Source organism: Empidonax traillii, unplaced genomic scaffold, assembly GCF_003031625.1.
Source record: "Empidonax traillii isolate 1590-97213 ecotype Southwest subspecies unplaced genomic scaffold, ASM303162v1 scaffold368:size764316, whole genome shotgun sequence".
Lineage (NCBI taxonomy): Eukaryota > Metazoa > Chordata > Aves > Passeriformes > Tyrannidae > Empidonax > Empidonax traillii.
The window spans coordinates 328,667-344,630 of record NW_020955561.1 but is presented as its reverse complement, the minus strand read 5'-3'; the positions used below and the strand labels follow the sequence as shown (position 1 = coordinate 344,630).

Below are 15,964 nucleotides of genomic sequence, written 5' to 3'. Positions count from 1 at the left end.
GAACAAGTCACCTTGAGAGGTACAATCTAACCCTGAATTTATTTATGGCGACTATGAAAATGACTATGAAAGGGAAATTTAGTACTGAAGAATGAATATGAAATATGTTTTTGTTGAAGTAGTTCATTATTACATAACCTCTCATTTGTTATATAGCCTCTTGTAACCTGACAGAAGGCTGCACGAATGAAAGGGAGGCACTTCAGGTAGAGGAAGATTTTCTAAAAGTCACCTGCAACAAGAGCTCCCTGTCAAGCATAAAGTCTAATCCACTACAGTCCCCTCTTCCAAAATCTCTGTGGTATGGCTTTCAAATAAAAAGCACATCTAAGTATTAACCTTCTGGGGAAGAAAAAGGCATAGAAGAAGAGAAACTGACAAAACAGAGACATGTATTTTCATTAATTTTAAAGAATCTGCATTTCTCCTTCTTCATGCATCTCTGTTGGAGAGTGAAGCAGCCCAGGTGAGAGCTAGACCTCTGCACCATCAGCTGCATGGGGGGAGAAATTAAATCAAGGATCCATTTATTCAGAGATTTCATCAGGATGTGAGTTGCCTTAGAAAATATCAACTTTTCCTAAATATGTGTATACTTATTATAAATTATTGACAAATAATACAGGTATTGATATTCACATTCTGCTGCACTGTGTATGAAATAACTTTGAGTTACTCCTTAATTATCTAACTAATGGCAATTACCTAGACTGAATTTCTGGTTCACAAGGAGGGAAGTAGTCCCAGAAATGAAAATATATACTGGAATCCCAGGTAAAATTTACAAAAACCCAAGTGCCTGTTAAATATTTTTATGCTTAAAGAGTCACATGAACAGGTAGGATGGAAAACTTATACAGGTTTTCTTTTTTATTATTTTTCTGAATATCAATGATGATTACTTTAAAAATAATCCTTATAGAATCAGTGATCTCTGTCATGGAAGACTTTTCTCACTTACTTTGATCACAAGTGCTTCCTATGAATGAGAAATTTTGTTTTCATGCTTGTTTTCAATACAATGTAGTTTATGCAATCACCATTTTTAACCCGAATTTGACACTTTACTGAAATTATCATGTTTCTGTCTTGGCAAGAAGTGTGTCTGTTGTGCTTTTTGATGAACTTTTTAATACAGATGTATCAATAAATCATGTTCCTTTACGTAGTCCGATTTTCTGAAGTAATAAAAGAAAATGATAAGCATCAATTCTTTAATGTATGTCACGCCATGAGGCAGTTCAGATCAGAAACAAAAACATTTTCTATGATTTCATCTTTAAAATGCATTTCAAATATTTAAACATACAAATACCAAGTTTCTAAGCAATTTGTTTTTAATTTGATGTGAAAATAGTGTGTCATTATCATGAAGTATTCTTCTTGGATAATTTCTTTCCTTCAAATTACTTTGCAGTTAAAGTAATTATTTTCCTAGATACTTTGCATATTTTCATTTTCTTTGATTCCCTATGGTACTGTGTCATACAACAGATGTGGTTTCCATATCTTCTTGCTCTTTCAATTAAACTTTTTTTTTTTTTTTTTTTTTTGGAGTGGGGGGATGTAGAGGAAGGGAATTCACTGAGATATCATTTCAAGGGAATGCTAAACAAACACCCAGCTTATTTTATGGGCTCAATATTGCTTTACATTTTAATAGCTTTTATGCAAAATGGAAAAATATAAGCCATAATGGTCCTTGAATGTTAGATAATGCCTTCAGGCTTAACTGTCAGCACTGTTCCTGGATTAGGTGGATTGAAAACCATTCTTGGTATAAGTCCTATGAAAAAATTCATTGCCTTGCTGCAACAAGACTACGCTATGGACCACTGCAATGGGAGAACAGAGCAACGGCCTCACCCTCGCTGCATTCCATCCTTCTTCCTTTGGGGCTGCAGTTAAGATTATGAATGAGCTGGTCAGATAAAAGAGAGACAAACGTGGACCTTCCGTTCCTGCACCTGCACCATGAGAGGGTGATTGTCAGGGCTCTGTGTAGAGAAGACCTGCCCTCACAGCCCACCTGGACAAGAAAATGCTTTGCAAGGAGCTCCGTTATTTTATATGGGATTACTTGGGGAAAGTAACCACCACATGGGCAAGAGAGTAAATCAGACCTGAAATGAGTACCAAAGGGGTTTGCCTCAACAGAATCATGTTCTGCGTTTGGGTCACTACAAGTTTTACTCAACTGTAGGTGTGTGTAGCCAGTGCCTTCTCCTGGGCAGAATTCTGGCCACTGTTGCCAGAGTTTGAGGTTGATGGGGAGCCTCTAAATTCACCACGATGGGAATACAGTCCACTATAGGCTCCTTCAGCTGTAATCTGGGAGGACTTTCTCTGCAATTCAAGAAGAGGTCTGAGCTAGTAAGGCACAAGGTGAAGGACTGGTACCTAATAATGGTTGGTTTGATCTTTTCCTTGAATGAAATTGTAGACAATTACAAATGGGAGTACCGCATAGATCATAAGGTCAAGTGCTTGCCAGGTCAAAAATGCCTACTTACCCACTCCAGCCTTCTAAGTTGTTTGCAGCATAATGCTGTAATTAATTCAAAAATCAAATGCTATTATTTTCCTTGGGAAATAGACAGGAAGAAGACTTTGTCATCTGAATGGTAATTCCTTCTAATACAGGTATGTAATTCTGATATGCAGTGACCCATTACCCCACTGAAAAAATCTGCAGAAATTGTAATCAATAAATGAACTTGCAATTTAAATCATTAGTCACTGTGAATATTATATCTATCATCTATTAATTGGAGATTCAAAACTTATAAGACTGCTTTGCCGTTGATCAAGATAAATTCTGATGAAGGAGACACGAATATTCTGAACAATAGTATTCAATCTATGATTGCATCACATAGCACAATGAAAAAATTAATCATTACTTGAAAAATGTAATTGAATGCAAGGATATAATAGGCAATGGATGCTTGAGCAGGTGTAAGGGATTCAGGAATAATTACTACTGTGAGAAATGAAATGCCAACATACATAAGAAAATAAATGTCAGAAGTAATTCTTGTATGTGGAAAGGGAATAGTTTAATCACCTTTATAAAAAAAATTCAGTCAATAAAACCAGGTAGAAACTCTGAACAGAAAAGAACAAGATCTGCAATGGGAGCTAGTGAGGGAAGTCAAGCTGAGGTATGCTTCTTATCATAACCCAAATACACTACTGCATCACTCATAGCAGATTCTCACTTAATTGTGGTTATTCCTTTAGCTTTGATATTCACAATTAAAACAATATTGATATGTGCATCACACTCAAAGGTCTTGAAAGCTTTGCCATTATTATAACTTAGGAACAAAACTATAGTGAGAAAGACAATTTCAAGTGGCCAGCTCTTTATGGCATTGTGATTAGTTCAGAATAAAAAGAAATAATCTGATTACCATTAATTCTCTGCAAAACTGAATGGACAATTTGAAAATTTTCATTGTGAAAATGGAAGATGGCTAGCAGGCAAAACATTGATTCAGTTGCAGGATCTTCACATTAAAAGGACTATTTTATGCGGGTTTAGACTCATAAACATAAGATATCAAAGTATAATAACAGGTCCAGTCATGCAATAGAGAAGAAATAACTAAAGACATGAAACATGGGACAAGCCTTTTCACAAACTGGCTTTTCTGTGATAGACCAACATCAAAACAAGATGTAGCAAAATGAGGTGTAACTGCAATTCTAGCTTGTGTTGTACCGCAGGAAACAGTTTTTTTGGAGGGCAGGTGTTTTATCATTAATATTATAATAATTAATAATTATAACTTTTAAATATCCTTCCTTGGCTTACAATCTGCAAAACTTAGTTTTGTTTGATTCATAATACTACAGCACTACATAAATCTCAGTATATGCTCATATTTTACAATTTCCTCTTTCCCATATCCAAATAATTGTAGTTAAAAATAAGCATTTGTAACCTAGGAGAGAAAATAAACCCTCTTCCTTGTTCAGATTACTTAAATGGTCTTATTTGGAGTACCAATTAAATCATTAACTGATTTTTCCACTACACACTAAAATGACACTTCTCAGAGGTGTTCTATTGAGTCAGATTGTCTGCAGATTCAGGGAGTGCTGTATCTTTTGATGTGGGGCATAATTCAGAGACTTTCCTTGTAACTGTAAGGAATAGAAACTATTGCTGAAAGGCAAAATATCAGCATACAAGGTAAGAAACAGGGCAATAGTGATGGGCTGTCTACTGTGCTGGCTGCTCTGGGAATGCAAGACAAACATAATTTTTCTTGTTCTCCCTTAATGTAAGGAAAAATTATCTGCAGAACTAATAAAAATCCTAGCACCCCAAAAAGTAAGGTTGTCCTACATGCTGGTAATGCTGAAAAAGTTACACTCGTTTATGCTGCACTTTTACATGTAATGTCCCATGTAATGTAAATTGCCCTTGGAGTTCAATGGATCTGCTGACAAAAGGGAAGTTACTACTCCTTCTAGATGGATATGGGCTATGGAGTTTAGACAGCCTATTCTGCTTTTCTGGCTGACTAACCAAGTAGGCTATGGGAGTATGCCACTGTACTTAGAATTCAGTTAATAAAGAAAGTGATGACAGGCAAGAAAGTTTGACATTTATGAAATGGTTAAGTTACAGACAAAAGTATGTGCTAGTAAGAAGTTGGAGGACAATCTTGACATCCAAAAGTAGCTTTAAAAGGAATGAGGCCAGGATTTCACCCAAGGATTGGAACATCAACAGACCAGGCAGGCAAAGCTTAACGATGTGACTTCACAGCTATGCTAAGCCCTTCCCTCACCTCTGGATACTCATTCCCATTCCTTCCATTTGGCTAGCACTTGCTTTCTGTTTCAGCTCAACTGGTCAAATTCAGCAGCTAATACAGCCATTAATAAGTAAATAAATAAATAAGTCAGCATTTAGCATCACTAATAGTGTTTCAACATTTTATACTGTTATATCTACTAAAGTAGGAAAGTTCCTCACTTTCCCTCTTGAGCCAACAGTTTGGCTCAAGAGACATTAGCTATTCTGCTCTAGTTACTTTAAAAAGTGATCCAAGCAACAGCTTTTAGTGATTCACAAATTATAACACAAATATAATTGCCATTAAACTGTGGCTTAGACCCATAGCTTATGCAGAACATTTCTCTAACACATGGTTCATTAATATCAGGTGGAATCCTGGGTTTTGCCTTGTTTCTTCCTTTAAGGATCCTGAACGACACCATCTCACAGTCAGTGTACCCAAGGTTTGGACATTCCCAACCAGTCAACCCTTGTTTGTAAGTATGAGCTGTAGCACTACGCTACCCCTTCTTGACTCCTTCATCAGCTGTGCCATGAAGTTGTCATCAATGCACTTCAGAAGCCTCCTATATTTGCCTGGGGTTTTCCACAATATTTTGTTGGGTTTTTTTAACACTGTCTCAGTCTGAGGTGTGAGGGTATTCCCACCATTGGTAAATGGCAAGGTTATCAGTTGAATCTAGTTTTTGATGTTACCAGTACCACTTGATCACTGGCTCATTACTATTATTGGACACTTGTTCTAGCGTATTAATGCTGTCAGAATTCTTTTTTTTAAAAATATAAACACTGACCACTGTACACAGCCTACAGTAAAAACAGTTGAACTCAACCTATGAGACAACATGAAGCATGTTTTGACTCTAAACTCCCATCACTCTCATTTCTGCAAACACTAACCTGTTTAGTGTCAGGTGGCTGTGATAAAAAGGGGTGACAGAAAGGGGTTTTGGAAGAAAATATGTTTCATCAGAAAGGTTTATGTCAAAAAGCCAAGCCACAGCTCGAGAGCATTTTCACTGCCAGTTCTGACTTGGGGGGAAGGGAGAGGAGTGCAACAATTATATATGTTGCTCTGCACAAAACAGTAATCTTCACAAACCTTTGTCACATTCTTTGCATTTGCCACTCATGTCCAACATTAGCAAAAAATGCTGCTAGTATTTGGAAAGTTGAAGAGACATTGAATTCCTTCCTCTTTAATAATTTATACCAGGGTCTCAAAAGATCTGCAAAGAACTTGAAAGCAGAGTTGCTTTTCAATATTTAAAATGTTATGAATATTTATTTTTCACTTGTACTGTGACTCCTATCCACCACAAATGCAAAGGACAACTGTTCAAAATATTTTCCACGCTGGATCTAGTTAAATGTTTCTCTTCTCCCATATGATTTGTCGACTCTGCAAATATTGCTCAGGCCCCCTGGTTCCTTCATATCTGCACATAAAGCATAGTTTTAAAAATAAATCCTTATTCATCACAGACTGATTTTTTTATTTAAACTTTCCTTAAAATTATATATATGTTATAGACTATTTTCTGCATTGCTCCTAATCCCTCAGCATTCCATAAATTGCCATGGGCAGGGACACTTTCCACTAGACCCGGTTATTCAAAGCCCCATCCAACCTGGCCTTGAATACTTCTAGGACTGGAACATCCACAACTTCTCTGGGCAACTTGTGCCAGTTCCTAACCACTCTCAGAGAAAAGAATTTCTTCCTAACACCTAATTTAAATCTCTTGTCTTTCAGTTTAAAACTTATGCCCTTGGTCCTATCACTACCCACCCATGTAAAAAGTAACTCTCCCTCTTTTAATAATCCCCCTTTAAGTACTGTAAGGCTGCAATGACGTCTCCCTGAAACCTTCTCTTCTCCAGGCTGAACAACCCAGTTCTCACAGCTTGTCTTTGTAGGAGAGGTGATCCAGCCCTGTGATCATCTTTGGGGCCCTCCTCTGGATCCACTCCAGCTGCTCCATCTCTTTCTTATGCTGAGGACCACAAACCTAGATGCAGTTTCATGAAGGCAAAGCTTCTCCCAGTCTGGATTCGTGTCTGGCATTGCCCCAATTCAGGTGCAGCACCTTGCACTTGGATTTGATCAACCTCATGAGGTTCCCATGGTCCCACTGCTAAAGTTTGTCCAGGTTCCCCTGGATGGCATCCCTTCCTTCTGTTGTGTCACTTGCAATGTTCAGTTTCATGTCACCTGCAAACTTGCTGAAGGTGCACCGGGTCTCACTGTCTGTGTCATTGATAAAGACATTGAAGAGCACCAATCCCAAGACAGAGCCCTGAGGGACACACTTGTCACTGGCCTCCACCTGGAGATTGAGCCACTGACCACAACTCTCTGTCTGTGTCCATCCAGCCAATTCCTTACCCACCATATATAGTCCACACCTTCAAATTCATGTCTCTCAATTTGGAGATAAGGATGCAATGTTCTTCATCTTCCATGAAGAACATTTATGTACTTCTCATGAGAAGATGCAATTTTCCAGGAAAAGAAAGGGCCATCCCTGAAATATTTATAGCTTTTGCACTGAAAGACTTGGAACTCAGAACACTTATTTAAAAAAAAAAAAAAAAAAAGAAAAAAACCAAACCCACACCCTACTAACAGTATAGTCATTTGGTTGTTTCCAAGTAAGTTTGTTACTCCATCTAGTCCCACTGATAAATCAAGGTGTCCAGTAGGAGGTTTCTTGTGTTTCACATCAACTGGTGGTTAGTGTATACCCAGCAGCAATAATATGCTTTATAGCCTTCTGAAAACACGAAACATTGGCATGTGAATATGAATACGTGAGGGCAATCTCATCATATAAATAGGAAACCTCTTAAACTCTCGCCAAGATAAGGAATATTTTTTTCCAATTTATTGTTAGCTTCCTTTGGGAAATTCTGTCTTTAATAAAAAAGCACCTTCATAGAGGCTGTAATGGGTTGCTTAAAAGCAAGCAAATGAAAAACCCACACACAAGTCCTAAGAGAAAAGCCATGGAGGGAATTAAATATTTTTTGCTGTCAAAGCATTAAAAACAAAAATACAAAATGTGCTATATTTAAATTAACTTTAATAAGAAGTACAAAAAGATAATGTTAAGCAATATTTTGCATGTGGTTAATAAATATTCCTCAACAGCAAGCAGTGACACATTCAAACATAAATCCAGTTATTTCTTTTACATTTTAGAAAAGTAACAATTTTCCCAGTTAAAACAAGGTCACAAATTACAGAATATTATCATCCTCTTTAATTATTTATGACTATGAAACCTACTAAATAAGTGAACTGTCACCCAGAAGATTTTGTATGATGTTGATGTTCAAAGTTAAGTATACTTACATTTATCATGCAGTTTCTTACTGTGCATATTTGATTGGTGTTTAATTTTCTTTAATATTATTGGTTCATTCTTCCTGTTTCCTTATTCCTCATTAGTATACTGGAAGCATTTATTTTCCAAGTGCTATACATTTTCATGCCTAAGTGACTCACTAAAGTAGATTTGTCATACAATGCATAAATGCTTTCTGACTCCAGCCCAGCTGAGAAGTTGCTAACCACGTCTGAATCAGACTCCACTTTATTTTTACAATTTTTTTAAATAAAGTATAAAAAGATTTAATCTAATAATGTCCATTAAAATTAAAGTGCCTTCAAATGTTTCCTAATAAAGTGACTATTTGGAGGGGAGAGGGTGAAGGGGTGCTGTTTAGGAACTGATTCTTTAACAGTTTATAGATACGGTGCATATGTATTCTAATAGATGTAAAGTACTACATTGCATTCCGTGCTAATGCTAAGCTACAGTAGCCTATAAACTGATAAATTCAGCCAAAATGAACATCTAATAAAGAATATCAAAATCAGTTGATCAAAGTAATATCTTGTTTCATTCTCTATTTCCATTCATCCTCAACAGCATAGTTAGATGGATTAAGTACTGGAAAACAAATATAACTCTTCAACCTGTTGAAGCTTGAGTTTGCCTCTTTTAATGTCAGATGAGTGAAAGCATTCACTAAAAACCTTGAATGCATAAAGACATGTTCCAGAACCCCTGATTGAGTGAAGTATTCACAACGTTATGATAAGAATTAAAATTTAAAAGCAAAATAGAACTTTTAATAAACTTTTAATAAAAATATAATCATATGTATTTATGTAGACTTCAACACTAAAGGAAGAGTATCTTGCATATTTTAAAACATCCTCCAAATTCCTTTTTGTTAGTGTTATCACCTAATTCTCACAGCTCTTTGTAAACATTCTTAAAGGGCATTAATATATACCAAAAATAGAAAAGACATCAAGTCCTGTATTTCAGTATGGTTGACTCTTCTTTTAAGGGTTTATTTTCATGGATTAAAGAACTGCCAACCTCTATCCAAAGGAGAGTCCAGATGTACTGTTAAATGTACTCCTCCTCTGTAAAAATTCAGTTTTACTTTAAATTCAGTGCTAATTTTGCCCTGATCTCTATCAGAGATGACAAGCCCTCAGAGTTTAGCCTCTTCCAATAAGATGTAAACACAGATTCCAAAACGCAAGCTAAACAATTCACATACAGATGTGAATCTCAAAAAGTAGGTGGCTTAAAGTAGAGGAAAACAAGTATTTTATGTGATGAAGATCTGCCATTCATTGAAAGTAAGTTTTGATCCTTTAACTTCTACTACTAAAGGCATGAAGTGATGAAGTCCCTCACGGATTCTCAGATGGCTCTAATTAACAATTAGATTCAGAATATAATTAAAAGTTCTGGTTGTTAGGGAGTTTGGGTTATCTGCAGAAATGAGGCAGAGAAGGTCTTCTTGACTAAAAAGAAAAAAATAGCAAGACATTAAAGGGATATAACAAAGTTCTATAGCACACTGAGAGCATTTTAGAAGAAGGTACACTGTTACGTGGAGAAGGTGGAAGGAATCCTAACACTCCTTTATAAAGAGCCATTATCTACACGAGGCTGAAGCATGAGCTGAATTTCATATAAATTCACATAATTACTTTAGTGTTTCAGTGTATGGAAGACAAAAACTTTTTATGTGACATCAAATTATACCACAGAGATTATATTTCAATGTGTTTGGACATTTGTACATTTATCTTATGTGTTTTTAAAATAAAGATATTTAACTTCCTGGGTTTGTTTTGAAATGTTTTCTTCCTCTACTTTAGAACTCATTGCATCGCTTTATAAATTTTAGCATTCTGTGTCTACACATAACTGGGCAGAGACTGATGATAGCTTCATATCCATGCCAAGATAATCTTCTGTGCAGACTTGTTAGGAATAGAAATGCTCAGCAGCACAGACCATCTATTTTGTGAAAGGCCAAGGCAAAACTTGTGCACCACTAAACTTTCAGAATAGGATTGAGAGGTATGGAGGATGGATGCTGACTGTCTGAGCTTAAGTGAAAGTCACACCTTTTAGGAAAAAAAAAATGTAGAATTAACAAAGTGTTACTTAATTTCTGAAGTGTATTTTCTCCCTCTACCCCATATGTCCCAAATGGCAGGATACACACAACACTTCATGGACATTTTTCACAAAGCAGTCAGTAGAAACCTTGCACTTTCAAAGGCACAACCCATGTCCCTCAAGTTCAGCAGAACTGTACAAGAAGTATTTCAATTTCATATGCTCTAAGAGTTACTTTCCCACAACTCACATGTGGCAGTGAAGGCTCAGAACTGAAGCTGAAACAGAAATACACATTAATTCCTCGATGGCTTCTTCCTCGGTTACCTCACAATCCACTGACATGGTAACAAAGCTTTTTCTCCTCCTTCTTTTCCTCCCTCATACATCCTTACCTTCTCCCAGCTGCTTCTGATTGATTTCATACAGACAGTTTATGGTCACCCCACTTTTGAAAAGTCTCACCACCTATAACAACTGGCAAGGGAAGGTGATTCAGTAAGGCTCCCGTTTGGTGTCTAAATGCTCTCTCCTGTGACTATACGGGCAAATACTATGCTCTCTCCTTAATTTAGAATAATGTTCACTGGTATGAGTAGTCTCTCAAACTAAAGCTTGTATCTCAGAACACCTACCATAAAATTTTTTTTAAAGATGCTCAACAATGCAGCAGTTAAGTTGAATTAACCCAGATATGGAAGGTGAAGGTAATTTCACTGGCTACAGTATAACTAAGAAGTTTGGAAGCCACTCTTTTAAAAGCAATCTGTCATGAAGTGTCCAGCAGACAACTCTGGCTGATAAACCCTGCTGATCTCCATAGTTTTCATGCTGATTTGTAAATTACTGTTAAATTAACTGACCACATGCATCCAGAAGTCTGTACCCTAATACTACATTGGAAACTGATTCCTAAACCTCATGTGGAACTATTGTAACTCCAATATAAGTTTAACAGAGTGTAAGTATATCTTTGTAATAATTTCTTAAGTCATATAAAATATGATACCCTGACCCAAAAATAATGGGAAAAATAAATTAGATTAACATGTCAACCAAAAAATTTACTGGTAGATTCCATATGCAAGTCTTTGAGAGAGAAGTGACCTACGTTTTCTCACTCATTCTCTCTCTCTCTCTCTCTACTCGAATGAAATGAAACTTCTGGGTATTTGCATTTCACTTTGTGACACCAGCTTTAAAATCCCAAACACAGACTCTATACTGCTAAATGAAAAGAAGGCTAACTGTGGCATTCCTTGTGCAGTGCTTCCATTCATTTAAATTCACATTTAAATTCACTTATCCAGTTGACAGTCTTACAAATTTGCAACTTATGTGTACTCAGTTTGCCCACTGTAAATGTTTCTGTAGTGAATCAATAAAGCAGACTCCTTCTTCCCACAGAAGGAGTTTGCTTTAATGTAGACAAACTGACCTAAATGTAAAAGTGAAACTTCTCTGGAGCATATACACTTAAAAGTCTTGCTGATGCCCACAATAACTGCATGTAAATGTTTAAAATTTATTCTTTTTCACTGCGTTTGTATAGTATGCCCACTTTTCTATATTAATGTGCAATAAATGTATCTTTAGCATGTGATAAACATCTTTTTGACCAACTCTAAGCATAACACAAGCATAGAGAAAAGGGTCAGTGAATGAAAAAATAGTTGTACCCAATAAAAGCAGTAGTAGCAGAGCTGACTAACTTTAGACATCGTCGGCTTCTTGTGTAAACTCAAGATACATTTTTTGCATGCAGCTCTGAATTATCCAGATGTTATTTTCCAGAGAAGAAGTCTTGTTGGAGAAGACTTGTACTGTTAAAAACCTTTGAAGGGTCCCATTCTTAGACAAGGATGTAAAATCCTTCCTTATCAGGTAATTCAACATGACTTTGAGCACACTCATATTTGGTGTGGGCAGAGTTCTGACTATAAAGTGTCATGCAAGGAGAAATACACAACATCACGTCAACATTGGGAAGGCTTTGAGTACCTGGGATGTAGCCAAGCGTGAAACACAAACCTCTGTTTCTCATACCCCAGTCCAATGAGGTTTGGAGAGTCCCTAGGTCATGATGTAAACAGAAGGTACGGACTCCCAGTAGGTCACAGGAGGGACACCTCAGTCACAGAAAACATAATCAAGCAGTTTAGCATGGGCCTCCATTGAACTATACAGTCAGAGCCCTTTGCCAAAAACAGAGTTAAAAGGGAAGGGATTTTTCTGTAGTCCTAATATTTACAATTATTTGTACATATGTACATATTTATATACTTATTCATACCTGGACAATGTGATGTTGAAGGGAAAATTTATAATTTACAAATGAAACATTTTAAAAATGTATAGTTATACCATGAAAAAACCTTTTTTTATTGCTTGCCTTCCAGCCTTATGCTCATAATCACACTATTGCACACATCTCCATGTTACATGGAAGATCTACATTTACATATAAATATATATGAAAATAAGGATACTTTTTATTTTAATGTTCTGAGTAAAGTGCTCATTTTTTAGCTACTGTTGATGAGAAAGGTTTAGACTGACAGTTTACTTAGAGGGAATTCAAGGGATACACACCTTGTCCATGCTTCTCCCTTTCATTTATAACCTACAAAATGTCTTTATTTTACTGATTTCAGCTCTGTCTTAACTATTAATTCTATTCATAATATGCATTTGTGACCTTGGCGTGTATACTGTCACACAAAGTACAAACAGAATCACATCAAAAGCAAATAAAAAGCAAGAAAATAAAACAGCAAAAGAAAGCAGTGTTTCTCTTTGTTCTTTTTAGTACATTTCCATGTCTTAATATATTATTTTATTTGATTTTAGAAATATTTGTACAACTTTTTTTTAAACTCTGAACATATCTATTTTATGCACTATACTCAAGTACTGTACAAAACTGCAATAAATGACACTATACGACTACAAATGTCTCTACTAGAAGACATCATCATAAAGGTGTATCTTTTTTTAAAGGTCAACTAATAACTGCTAATGTATGTGTGAATCAAAATATTTTTGATTGGCCAAGTATACTAAAATCTAAATACAGTACACAATTATTTCTTATGATTTACCAGGCCTTTAGGGGCATAAAGAATCTTTGCAAAGGCTTAGATGAAAAACAATTTTACTGATAGTATTAAATGTTCTTATAAAATTGCCAATGACAGCTCCAATTTTGTTGTATTTGTGTGTATGAAATACAGTTGATACCTACTGATGATGCATGACCTTTTATTAAAAAAATAACATTCAAATCTTAGCAAAATCATTTCTAGTATACAAAGTTGTTGTAAAGTTATGTCAGCGAAATGTAAAGTTGCGATTTACAAAAGCAGCAGTAAATTTTATTATATGGACAATTTCCTCAACTTAAATCATGGTTCTTGTTTCCTTTGAAAACAGTGCTTCCTGGGACAAACACAGGTAAATATTTTAATGGTAAGCTTTAGGAAAACATTAGGCAAGGAAATAAAATATATTATATTACTGATATACTTAACCCTGAAAAATTTCTGAGAGCTCTAATGAACCTGATAACACCCAATTAAGAACAAAATCAAAAGGCAAAAAATACTCCTTGCTGAACCAGACAACCCGGCTTAGCAACATCAAATAAATAAAGCAATGAAAAGAATAAGAGTCTCACTAGCAGAAGTTGGTTTATATTGGAAATTTGATTAGCACTTTTTCCTGAAATCAATTAGATGAATTTATTAACAACTTCAAAGAGGATAGAAGTAAGAAACTTGTGGCTTTTGCCATATAGTAGTCTTTCCTGCCTCTTCAGTCTAACTAGTATCCAGAATGTTTGTGAAGAGTAGAACTGTACGGCCTCTGTACTCTGTTATGTACATGGGTACTGCTATTGTATCAAACAATTACACCTCTTTAAAAAAAATCACTTTTTTAAACGACATTTTCTTCCATTAAAGTAGAATTAGTTACTTTATAGAAAAATATTTTAACTTTAAAATAAAAAAATACTGTTCCTAAATAATTATGTAGGATCATATCTTCATTTCATTGTATGGAGAGAATATAATTCTGTATATTTGAATGCTAGTTCAACCGAAGTCCCCTGGGTTTAACTTTTAAAGAGCTGGCTGTATTTGCCATGGGTGCTATCTGTTTACAGACCCATGAATTAACACTGTGTGCCTCCTTTGGAGATACACATTTATATACACACTGTACATAATGGTTCACAGATTAGCAGTTATTAGTCAGACTGTACATAGCAAACAACCTATCTGATTAGAATGATGCGTTAAGTCCTCAGTGCAATTCAGCTTTTAGGTTGATGGCGCAAAGCCAAGTAAGACAGGCTCCCTGTTTAAATACGTAGCCCAATACACTAAATTAAAAGTACCAAATAATACTGGAAACACTATTCTAGACATTCTGTCAATTTTGCTAACACTGTTGAATGTCTTCTTTGCTTCTTGTGGCTTCGCTTCTGGTTTTGCCTTGTTGGGTTCTGCGGTTGTAGCACTCTTGGAGATGGTTGGTAGCACTGAGTCCTTGGTAATATTTGGAGCATAGTTGGCAACAGCCACTGCATAGGCATTATTTTTCTTAATGACAGACGCTTTCTCTTTTTTCTATTGGGAGACAGCATGAAGTTAAATATTTAATGTGTATTTGCCAGAATAGACTTAAGAAAACATAATTTCAAAAATAAAAGAAACAAAAATAAAATGTGTTCTGAGTATATTAATGACTATATAAAATCAATACCAGGAATAACATACTGAGAAATTCAAATATTCCAGTCTATCCAAAAATAAAGTAGAGGTGACGTAAAATTGCTCTTGCACCATCAAATCCCCACTGAAGTTATATGAGGAAGGGTCTGTTACTGTGATTTTAAGGATAACTGGAAAAGAGTTGGACTTTCTCTAGTTGCTTTGTATCAGTCTCCTTACAATAGAATTGCAGTGATGAGAACAGAAATAAGAACCTAAAAAATAGCAGAAGATAACAAAAATGGGATGGAATTAAAATAATTTAATTAAACCGGGCAAAGAGAAATGTAAATCCTGCACCTGAGGAGAAATAACCCTATGCACTAGCGCAGGTTGGGTCTAATGGGCTGGAAGGCAGCTTTGCAGAGAAAGCCTGGGGGTCCTGGTAGACACTAAGTCAAACACAAGCCAGCAATGAGCCCTCACAGACAAAAGGCCAATAGCCTCCTGGGCTGTGTTACAGAGAGCGCTGCCAGTAGACTGTGGGATCATTCCCCTCAGCTCAGCCCTGGTGAGGCACATCTGGAGCCCTGCCTACAGTTCTGTGCTTCCCAGTTCAAGAGAGACATGGACATAATAAAGCAAGTCCAGCGGAAGAACACAAAGCCTGAAGTATCTGAAATATGAAATGCTGAGCGAGCCGGGGCTGTTAAGCCTGGAAAAGAGCAAGCTCAGGGGGGAATCTTAACAATGTGTATAAATATCTGATGGGAGAGAGCAAAGAAGACCAGACTCTTCCCCGTGGTATCCAGTGGAAGGACAAGACACAATGAACACAAACTGAAATACAGAATATACCACTTTAACATGCAAAAAAAAAAAAAAAAAAAGTTTTCTACTGTAAGCATGACCAAACACTGATTGCCCAGAGAGGTTTTGGAATCTCCATTCTTGGAGATATTAAAAAAATGTCTGGACGTGACCCTGAACAA

At 36.1% G+C, this 15,964-nt stretch overlaps 1 protein-coding gene across 3 annotated transcripts in view; it reads right to left on the bottom strand.

Moving 5' to 3' along the window:
* Positions 1–7,885: 7,885 nt before the first annotated feature.
* The window catches only part of GABRA2 (gamma-aminobutyric acid type A receptor alpha2 subunit), a 63,254-nt gene continuing 55,175 nt past the window's right edge, over positions 7,886–15,964 (bottom strand). The window contains exons 9-10 of one of the 3 annotated variants that reach the window (XR_003572242.1): positions 10,378–14,888; positions 7,886–10,244 (exon numbers count right to left, since the gene is read on the bottom strand). Coding sequence is in view for 2 of the 3 variants with exons in the window: in XM_027892787.1 (XP_027748588.1) it covers positions 14,580–14,888 (309 nt within the window). In the remaining variant the exon portion in view is untranslated. Of the gene's footprint in view, positions 14,889–15,964 lie in introns of all 3 variants that reach the window. The other 2 variants (XM_027892787.1, XM_027892788.1) reach the window with 2 other exon arrangements.